General features: G+C 40.7%; 1 protein-coding gene across 1 annotated transcript; it reads left to right on the plus strand.

Moving 5' to 3' along the window:
* Positions 1-281: 281 nt before the first annotated feature.
* On the plus strand, positions 282-10383 carry LOC110487249. Its single transcript, XM_036942572.1, has 5 exons — positions 282-642; positions 806-1006; positions 1436-1765; positions 4247-4500; positions 10261-10383. Exons 1-5 carry the CDS (start codon positions 282-284, stop codon positions 10306-10308), a joined length of 1194 nt encoding a protein of 397 aa, XP_036798467.1. The 3' UTR covers positions 10309-10383.
* Positions 10384-11197: the final 814 nt, after the last annotated feature.

An 11197-nucleotide genomic window follows, 5' to 3' on the forward strand; every position in this document is an offset into this window, starting at 1 on the left:
GAAGTGAATGCTGGAATGAAACTAACTATGCAAATGAGCGAGAGCTGTGTACATTAAGGAAATAGATGCCTGGCTCAAGTAGAAGCCTGTCTGTAATAAAGCATTTGTTGTGTTCAGTTATTTACCGGTAATCAAATAAAACGCCCAAACTAATTGAAGTTTTACGGTAGGCCAGGCCTCACTAACTATAGTAGCACAGCACACCTTGATCTGTTGTCTCTCGATCCGTCCCTTAGTCTGTGCCAACAGACCTTGGCTTAATTTTGATACAATTGTGTTGCATGACTTTTTCAGTGGTGCTGGGTCAGGATGGCTGGAGTGTAACTTACACCAAGAATAGAATCTGTGTCTTGAAGGGGTCTTCAGTGGAGCTGTCCTGCTCTTACACATATCCCAGTGGTCATAAAGTCACAACAACCTTCTGGTTCACTGAATTGGGGACTGGTGTAGAACCTGACAGTCTAGGTCAGGACCCAGAGTATTCAGGTCGTCTGGAGTATCATGGAGACAAGAAGAATGGTCAAAGCCTGAAAATAACAGACCTGGGAGAGAGTGACTCTGCTGAGTACAAGTTCAGATTTATGACAAATCAGGAAAAAGGGAAATATATGGGCAGTCCTGGAGTCACTCTGTCTGTCACAGGTACAGTAACATTCAATATAGTTAAACTGTTGAATTCCATTTAGTTCAGGACAATTGTCTTGGTTTGTATTTATGTCTGTATAACATATTATTTCTTCCATCTTTGTATTAGAGTGATAAGTCAGTGATAAAGGGATTTACAGTGATATTGTTTTTTCTCCAGGTCTTCAGGTGAAGGTGACTGGTAAGACACTGACCTGTAGCACCACCTGTACTCTGACTGACAACCCCACCTACATCTGGTACAAGAACGGACACAAAGTAAAGGAGGACACTTCCAGCCTGTACTCAGACTCCTTTAGTGATACAGACAGGTACTCCTGTGCTGTAAAAGGCCATGAGGATCTCCACTCTCTTGCAGTGTGTGAGTGTGGACTTTTAAATACAATTTTCTTACAAATAAAATGTTGTTTCCGGTTGTGAGATGATTATAATTTTATTTGCTGTTAATGTGCCGTCCACTTCTGCTTTAGTTCCATATCTTCGTAGGGCTTCAAGATTGTATATCAAATTCATAAGATATATTCATGTTTGTGGGTGAATTTACTTCTACCAGATGCCTTTTATGAAGACCTTTACTCAATATGTTGACACATTGAACACCCTTTAATTTTTATTTATTTTTAAAGTTTAAAAACTACAACGCTGAAAGAGTAGTCACTTCCTGGTTACTTTCACAGCATATCATTATGGTTTTCACTACTAATTGTTTTTCCTACAACATGAGTGTATACTGGTAGGTATTGCAATGAAATATTTATGTAAGGTGTTTTGTTGTCTTTTTGTATTTCAGGTAAGAACTGTTGGATTGTGACTTACACCCATCAGAGTATCTGTGCCTTGAAGGGGTCAACAGTGGACATATCCTGCTCTTACACATATCCCATTGATCATGAGATCAAAACAACTTTCTGGTTTACTAAATGGGAGTCTAATATGGATCCTGAAGATCTGAGCTCAGTGCCAGGATATGAGGGTCATATAGAGTACCTTGGGGATAAGAAGAGTGAGGGTACCCTGAGAATCACAGACCTGAGATTGAGTGACTCTGCTGAGTACAGATTCAGATTGATAACATCTGGAGAAAAGTTTGCTGGCTCACCTGTCTCCCTGACTGTCACAGGTAATCTGTCACACATCTGTTACGGTGACCATATTACCACCACACAGCCAGTCATGAGTCATGAGGCCTGTCAAATTCCGCATGACCGTTTAGTCACAATAATTAGCCTTCTCCAAGCTCAGATGCTTCTGATGGTCGTTAGTAGCCTTTCTAACTGCCTGGTACTCAGCAATATTTTGTCCCTCTAATAACTCTGACATCAATGCAAATGTGATCGAAAATCTAACCAAACATGAGCTCATGTTGTGCAACATTTCTATAGGCTGTACAATTGCGTGAGAAAACGGAGTGATGGCCTCTATTGAAAAGAGGAGGATCCCATCAGCTTTCTATAGGCTAGGCCTACTATACTGTATTTATTACTCAACTTTCCAAATGTATATAGTGTCAAAAGACACATGCAGGTGTCTGTAATCATGACCGGGTGTGGCCTGATATCATTGGTCAACTCTCATATATTAAAATAGCATACAAAAAACATAAATGGATAGCGTACAGTCATAGATACAATTTGGCCACATAAGCCCACAAACATAATAATAATAATACATATAATAATACACATAATAATCACAAGAATGGCTTCAGATCAAAGTCCACATTGAGACTGAAGGGAGCAAGGGTCTTTAAATTAAATTAAAGATCCAGGCAGCCTCTCGTTTTAACAATAAATTGTTGAGGTCACCCCCTCTCCTAGGGAGGGTGACATGTTCGATGCCAATATAACGCAGAGACGAGTTTTTGCACCTAATGGTGCTACGATACTTATTATTCACAATTTTTACCACAAGGACAAGTTATAAGATAAATATAACTGCCTTAGTGGAGCACGTGATAACACCTTTGATTGGGATCTGTTTCCCTTACACTTGTAGTTTCCATCCATTAGGGGCGCAAATAGACGTGGTGCAGGGATATCTTGGGGTGGTAAATCAGAGTTTACCAATTGATCTCTGAGGTTTCTGCCCCGTGAGAATACGACCAAGGGAAGGTCCTAAAACACATTACCGATACTATCATTGGATCTTAGAATGTGCCAATGTTTGAACGATTCCCTTAATTTGTTCAGTGCACCTTGAAAAAGGTCATGTCTCGTTATGTTTTGAATTTTCTCAATGACTGTATTAATGGGACCATTTTTGTACCCCCTCTCCTTGAATGTTCTCTGCGTCTCAGCCATATTTCTGTCTTATTTTTTTTTTTACAAACTCTTTTGATTCGACAGAATTGGCTGAAGAGCAAACTGTTTTTCAAGGGAACAAACTTTTACGATCAGTAGGTTTTCTGTAAAGATCAGTGCATAGAACATTATCTTCAAACAAGATCAGAAGATCAATAAAACTGAAGTGATGGCTATTTAACAGTCTGATGGCCTTGAGAGAGAAGTAGTTTTTCAGTCTCTTGGTCCTAGCTTTGACCAACCTGTACTGACCTCAGCATCTGGATGATAGCGGGGTGAACAGGCTGTGGCTCGGGTGGTTGAAGATCTTTATGGCCTTCCTGTGACATCAGGTGCTGTTGTTGTCCTTGAGGGCAGGCAGTGTGCCCCTGGTGATGCATTTGGCAGACCGCACCACCCCCTGGAGAGCCCTGCAGTTGCAGGCGGAGCAGTTGCTGTACCAGGCAGTGATACAGCCTGACAAGATGCTATTACTATAATTACCTTATTAAGGGCAGTCATTGGGAAGGTGCCTTTTGGCAAACTCCAAGCGGGCTGTCATGTGCCTTTTACTGAAGAGTGGCTTCTGTCTGGCCACTTTACCATAAAGGCCTTATTGGTGGAGTGCTGCAGAGATGGTTGTCCTTCTGGAAGGATCTCCCATCTCCACAGAGGAACTCTGGAGCTCTGTCAGAGTGACCATCGGGTTCTTGGTCACCTCCCTGACCAAGGCCCTTCTCCCCCGATTGATCACTTTGGCCAGACGACCAGCTCTAGGAAGTGTCTTGGTGGATCCAAACTTCTTCCATTTAAGAATGATGGCAGCCATTGTGTTCTTGGGGACCTTCAATGCTGCAGAATTGTTTTGGTACCCTTCCCCAGATTTGTGCCTCGACACAATCCTGTCTCGGAGCTCGACGTGCAATTCCGTCGACCTCGTGTCTTGGTTTTTGCTCTGACATGCACTGTCAACTGTGGGACCTTATATAGTTCCAAATCGTGTCAAGTCAATTGAATTACCACAGGTGTACCACAATCAAGTTGTAAAAACATATCAAGGATGATTAATGGAAACAGGATGCACCTCAGCTCAATTTCGAGTCTCATTTCAAAGGGTCTGAATACTTATGTAAATAAAGGTATTTTTTAAATTCATTTGTAAAAAAAAAAAAATCTAAAAACCTGTTTTTGCTTTGTCATTATGGGGTATTGTGTGAAGATTGATGAGGGAAACAATTATTTGAATACATTTCAAGGGGTCTGAATACTTTTCGAATGCACTGGATAGGAGGACAATATTAATTGTTTTATTTTTACTCTAGATGTTGTGTTGGAGATGGTTCCTACATCTGTGTCAGAGAGTGAGAGTGTCACACTGACATGTAGAACCAAATGTACGCTGGACCCCATCGCAGCATTTATTTGGTATAAGAATGGACAGCCTATACCAAACAGCAACACCTACTCTCCTGTCTATAGCCTATTCTCAGTCAGCAGTGAGGATACAGGCAGATACTCCTGTGCTGTAGAAGGCCATGAGGATCTCCCTCTGCTGAAGAGACTCTCACGGTCAGATGTAAGTTTAAACCTTTAGTTTGGTATTATAACATTGTATTGACAGACATTAGCTCCACATGATACTTGAATTGATCATCCTCGATAAAAGGGTGAATCTAAGAGTCATTGTGTGGAGGAGTACAGTTGAAGTCGGACGTTTACATACACTTAGGTTGGAGTCATTAAAACTTGCTTTTCAACCACTCCACAAATGTCTTGTTAAAACCTCTTTGGGCTGCAATCCCGTTAACGGAATGATATGACAACAGCCAGTGAAAGTGCAGGGCGCCAAATTAAAAACAACAGAAATCTCATAATTAAAATTCCTCAAACATACATGCATGTAATACCGTTTTAAACGGTAATCTTGTTGTTAATCCCACCACAGTGTCCAATTTCAAATATGCTTTTCAGCAAAAGCACCACAAACAATTATGTTAGGTCACCACCAAGACACCACCAAGCCACCACCAAGCCATTTTTCCAGTCAAAGAGAAGAGTCACAAAAAGCACAAATTTAGATAAAATTAATCACTAACTTTTGATGATCTTCATCAGATGACACTCATAGGACTTCATGTTACACAATACATGTATGTTTTGTTTGATAAAGTTCATATTTATATCCAAAAAAGAGTTTACATTGGTGTGTTACGTTCACTAGTTCCAAAAACATCCAGTGATTTTGCATAGCCACATCGATTCAACATAAATACTCATCATAAATGTAGATAATACAAGTTATATACATGGAATTATAGATATACTTGTCCTTAACCTGTTAGAGCTCTAGGGGCGCTATTTCATTTTTGGATAAAAAACGTTCCCGTTTTAAGCGCGATATTTTGTCACGAAAAGATGCTCGACTATGCATATTCTTGACAGTTTTGGAAAGAAAACACTCTGAAGTTTCAGAATCTGCAAAGATTTTGTCTGTAAGTGCCCCAGAACTCATTCTACAGGCGAAACCAAGATGATGCATCAACCAGGAATTAGCAGAATTTCTGAAGCTCTGTTCTCCATTGTCTCCTTATATGGCTGTGATTGCGCAAGGAATGAGCCTACACTTTCTGTCGTTCGCCCAAGGTCTTAGCAGCATTGTGACTTATTTGTAGGCATATCATTGGAAGATTGACCATAAGAGACTACATTTTCCAAGTGTCCGCCTGGTGTCCTGCGTCGAATTCGGTGCGCAATTGCCAGCTGCTTCTACTTTACCATTTGATTCAGGGGAGAAAGCATGTGTCCAAGAACAATGTATCAATGAAGAGATATGTGAAAAACACCTTGATGATTGATTCTAAACAACGTTTGCCATGTTTTCAGTCGATATTATGGAGTTAATTTGGAAAAAAGTTCGCGTTTTGAGGACTGAATTTTCGGATTTTTTTTGGTAGCCAAATGTGATGTATAAAACGGAGCTATTTCTAATACACAAGGAATCTTTTTGGAAAAACTGAGCATCTGCTATCTAACAGAGAGTATCCTCATTGAAAACATCAGAAGTTCTTCAAAGGTAAATGATTTTATTTGAAGGCTTTTATGTTTTTGTTAATGTTGCGTGCTGGATGCTAACGCTAATGCTAACGCTAAATGCTAACGCTAAATGCTAACGCTAGCTAGCTACTTTTACACAAATGATTGTTTTCCTATGGTTGAGAAGCATATTTTGAAAATCTGAGATGACAGTGTTGTTTACAAAAGGCTAAGCTTGAGAGATGGCATATTTCTTTCATTTCATTTGCGATTTTCATAAATAGTTAACGTTGTGTTATGCTAATGAGCTTGCTGATAGATTTACACAATCCTGGATACAGGGTTTTTTTCATAGCTAAACGTTACGCAGAAAACGGAGCGATTTGTCCTAAACAAATAATCTTTCAGGAAAAACTGAACATTTGCTATCTGAGAGTCTCCTCATTGAAAACATCTGAAGTTCTTCAAAGGTAAATGATTTTATTTGAATGCTTTTCTGTTTTTTTGTGTAAATGTTGCCAGCTGAATGCTAATGCTAAATGCTACGTTAGCCATCAATACGGTTACACAAATGCTTGTTTTGCAATGGTTGAGAAGCATATTTTGAAAATCTGAGATGACAGTGTTGTTAACAAAAGGCTAAGCTTGAGAGCTAGCATATTTATTTCATTTCATTTGCGATTTTCATGAATAGTTAACGTTGCGTTATGGTAATGAGCTTGAGTCTGTATTCACGATCCCGGATCCGGGATGGGGAGATCAGAAAGGTTAATCAGAGAGGCAACAAAGAGACCAAAGATAACCTAGAAGGAGCTGCAAAGCTCCAAAGTGGTGATTGGAGTATCTGTCCATAGGACCACTTTAAGCTGTACACTCCACAGAGCTGGGTTTTTGGGAAGAGTGGACTGAAAAAAGCCATTGCTTAAAGAAAAAAATAAGCAAACAAGTTTGGTGTTCACCAAAAGGCATGTGTGAATAGTTATGCACGCTCAAGTTTTCAGTTTTTTAAAATTATTTCTTGTTTGTTTCACAAGGAAAATATTTTGCATCTTCAAAGTGGTAGGCATGTTGTGTAAATCAAAATTTACAAACCCCCCCAAAATATATTTTAATAGCCTCCCGGGTGGCGCAGTGGTTAAGGGCGCTGTACTGCAGCGCCAGCTGTGCCACCAGAGACTCTGGGTTCGCGCCCAGGCTCTGTTGTAACCGGCCGTGACCGGGAGGTCCGTGGGGCGACGCACAATTGGCCTAGCGTCGTCCGGGTTGGGCCGGTAGAGAAATCCTTGTCTCATCGCGAATCCTGTGGCGGGCTGGGCGCAGTGCACAAGGATGCCAGGTGCATGGTGTTTCCTCTGCCACATTGGTGCGGCTGGCTTCCGGGTTGGATGGCGCTGTGTTAAGAAGCAGTGCGGCTTGGTTGGGTTGTGTGTCGGAGGACGCATGACTTTCAACCTTTGTCTCTACCGAGCCCGTACGGGAGTTGTAGCGATGAGACAAGATAGTAGCTACTAAAAAAAAATTGGATACCATGAAATTGGGGAGAAAAAGGGGTAAAAAAAATATATATATATTTATTTTAATTCCAGGTTGTAAGGCAACAATGCCATTTTACAAGCCACTGTAGTTTGTTAAAACTTCATATGCCTGCCAAGAGCATCCCATCCCATCCCATCCCAGCTTGGATGAAAGGTGCCGAGAGGTGCCCAGAGTAAACGGCCTGCTCCTCAGTCTCAGTTGCTAATATATGCAAATTATTATTAGTATTGGATAGAAAAACACTCTGACGTTTCTAAAACTGTTTGAATGATGTCTGTGAGTATAACAGAACTCATATGGCAGGCAAAAACCTGAGAAGAAATCCAAACAGGAAGTGAGAAATCTGAGGTTGGTATATTTTCAACCCATTCCCTATTGAAATCACATTGGGATATTCTTCCTAGGACTTCCACTAGGACTTCCACTAGATGTCAGCTGTCTATATAAACTTGAATGAGGCTTCTACTGTGTTGTGGGACTGAATAAGAGGGGAATGAGTCAGCTTACTGGCAGAGAGCCATTTCCTGGTCACGCGCATAGCACATTATATCTTCCTGTGTTCCGTTCCTCCTCAAGACACAAAGGAATTCTCAGATTGGAACTTTATTGAAGATTTATGATAAAAACATCCTAATGATTGATTCTGTACTTAGTTTGAAATGTTTCTTCGACCTGTAATATAACTTTTAGAAGTTTTTTTCCGAAGAAATGGTCGACCAGCACCAGCGTTTGGATAAGTGTACCAAACGCGCTAACAAAAGTAGCTGATTGGACATAAATTACGGACATTATCGAACAAATCAATCATTTTTTGTGGACCTGGGATTCCTGGGAGTGCATTCTGATGAAGATCATCAAAGGTAAGGGAAAATTTCTTGTAATTTCTGGTTTCTGTTGACTCCAAAATGGCGGCTAATTGCATTATATTTCTGAGCACCGTCTCAGATTATTGCATGGTTTGCTTTTTCTGTTTTTTTTTATTTTAAATCTGACACAGCGGTTGCATTAATGCCCTCCTTGCCTGGTCTGTGAGTTTTGGTGGGCAACCCTCTCTTGGCAGGTTTGTTGTGGTGCCATATTCCTTCCATTTGTTAATAATATATTTAATGGTGCTTCATGGGATGTTCAAAGTTTATGATTTTTTTTACAACCCAACCCTGATCTGTACTTCTCCACAACTTTGTCCCTGACCTGTTTGGAGAGCTCTTTGGTAGTCATAGTGCCGCTTGCTTGGTGGTACCCCTTGCTTAGTGGTGTTGCAGACTCTGGGGCCTTCCAGAACAGAGATCTGAGATCATGTGACAAATCACCTGACACTTAGATTGAACTAATTATGTGACTTCTGAAGGTAATTGGCTGCACCAGATATTATTTAGGGGCTTCATAGCAAAGGGGGTGAATACATTTGCACGCACCACTTTTCCGTTTGAATTGTTTTTGAATATTTTTAAACAAGTCATTTTTTTTCATTTCACTTCACCAATTTGGACTATTTTTGACGAGAAACCATTTAAATTACAGATTGTAATGCAACAAATTAGGAAAACGCCAAGGGGGGTGAATACTTTTGCAAGGCACTGTATAGTTTTGGCAAGTCTGTTAGGACATCGACTTTGTGCATGACACAAGTACGTTTTCAAACAATTGTTTATAGACCGATTATTTCACTTATAATTCACTGTATCACAATTCCAGTGGGTCAAAAGATTACATACACTAAGTTGACTGTGCCTTTTAAACAGCTTGGAAAATTACACAATTTCAGATGTCCTGGCTTTAGAAGCTGGAGGTGTACCTGTGGATGTATTTCAAGGCCTACCTTCAAACTCAGTGCCTCTTTGCTTGACATCATGGGAAAATCTAAAGAAATCAGCCAAGACCTCAGAAAAAGATTGTAGACCTCCACAAGTTTGGTTAATCCTTGGGAGCAATTTCCAAACACCTGAAGGTACCACGTTCATCTGTACAAACAATAGTATTCAAGAATAAACACCATGGGACCACGCAGCCTTCATACCGCTCAGGAAGCAGATGCGTTCTGTCTCCTAGAGATTAACGTACTTTGGTGTGAAAAGTGCAAATCAATCCCAGAACAACAGCAAAGTTAAAATGTGATGTGAAGATGCTGGAGGAAACGGGTACAAAAGTATCTATATCCACAGTAAAACGAGTCCTATATCGACATAACCTGAAAGGCCGCTCAATAAGGAAGAAGCCACTGCTCCTTAAACCGCCATTAAAAAAAAGCCAGACTACGGTTTGCAACTGCACATGGGGACAAAGATCATACTTTTTGTAGAAATGTCCTCTGGTCTGATGAAACAAAAATAAAACTGTTTGGCCATAATGACCATCGTTATGAATGGGCCAAAATTCATCCAACTTATTGTGGGAAGCTAGTGGAATGCTACCCGAAATGTTTGACCCAAGTTGAAGAATATAAAAGCAATGCTACCAAATACTAATTGAGTGTATGTAAACTTCTGACTCACTGGGAATGTGATGAAAGAAATAAAAGCAGAAATAAACCACTCTCTCTACAATTATTCTGACATTTCACATTCTTAAAATAGTAGTTATCCTAACTGACCTACGACAGGGAATTGTTACTAGGATTAAATGTCAGGAATTGTGAAAACTGAGTTTAAATGTATTTGGCTAAGGTGTATGTAAAGTTCCGACTTCAACTGTACATTTGTGGAAAGTTAATATAATATTTAACTGACCTCATTTGTACTTTTACTATATCAAATGTATTTTACACCAGATGGTCCAAGGAACACCTCAGTATCAGTCAGTCCCTCTGGTGAAATAGTGGAGGGCAGTTCAGTGACTCTGACCTGCAGCAGTGATGCCAACCCACCTGCGGACAAATACACCTGGTACAAGAAGAATATAGCCTCACCAAAAGCATCAGGACAGAGTTACAGCATCACTAACATCAGCTCTGAGGACAGAGGAGATTACTACTGTGAAGCTAGAAACATTAAAGGGACAGAGACTTCCATCCCTGTCCATATTAATGTCATGTTTTGTCTATTTCGGGTACTCTGTGATATGACTGATTTAACAGATATATGTTCTAACCTATTGACACTTCAACCCATGATCCTGCAGCAGTGTTTCCCTGGGTTCCTGTAATGGGGGTGGGGGCTGTCCTGACTGCTGGAGTTCTTCTAGTCACCATCTACTGCACTCTGAAGAGGTGAGTCTTTCATTGAGATATACTGCATTAGTAACACATCAACCTCCACTAGAGGTCAGTAGAGAGCATAACTCACTCTGTTCCTCTTTACAGGAGATCCACAGGAGGAAGTGATGCCACAACAGACACACAGGTGATTATATCAGTTACACCTCCACCTTCACACCTGGTGACATTAATCTACTGTATCATGACAGTCTCTTTCACACTATTTTCACTTTTACTATGTTCTCTCTCTCCATTTCCCGCTCTCTCCAGAGTGTCCATCATGACCCTAACAGTGACATGTACACAGGTCTGAACGTGAAGACCAGTTCAACTGACTACGACACTCTGGCTGTAAGTCTCTTATTATGTGTTTGTGTTTAGAGAAAATGATAGAGGTGTCTCAAAGTGCTCATGCATTTCCCCTCCCTCCCTCCCTCCCTCCCTCCCTCCCTCCCTCCCTCCCTCCCTCCCTCCCTCACACCCTCCCTCACTCTCTCTACAGAGTGTCCAT

Source organism: Oncorhynchus mykiss, chromosome 13, assembly GCF_013265735.2.
Source record: "Oncorhynchus mykiss isolate Arlee chromosome 13, USDA_OmykA_1.1, whole genome shotgun sequence".
Taxonomy (NCBI): Eukaryota; Metazoa; Chordata; class Actinopteri; order Salmoniformes; family Salmonidae; genus Oncorhynchus; species Oncorhynchus mykiss.

Excerpts from the sequence above, each read along its gene's own strand:
- LOC110487249 (XM_036942572.1), top strand. The coding sequence starts at position 282 with ATGACTTTTTCAGTGGTGCTGGGTCAGGATGGCTGGAGTGTAACTTAC. Across the intron at positions 1,007-1,435 it reads TCTCCACTCTCTTGCAGTGT|GTAAGAACTGTTGGATTGTG; the intron begins GTGAGTGTGGAC and ends TTTGTATTTCAG. Across the intron at positions 1,766-4,246 it reads TGTCTCCCTGACTGTCACAG|ATGTTGTGTTGGAGATGGTT; the intron begins GTAATCTGTCAC and ends TTTTTACTCTAG.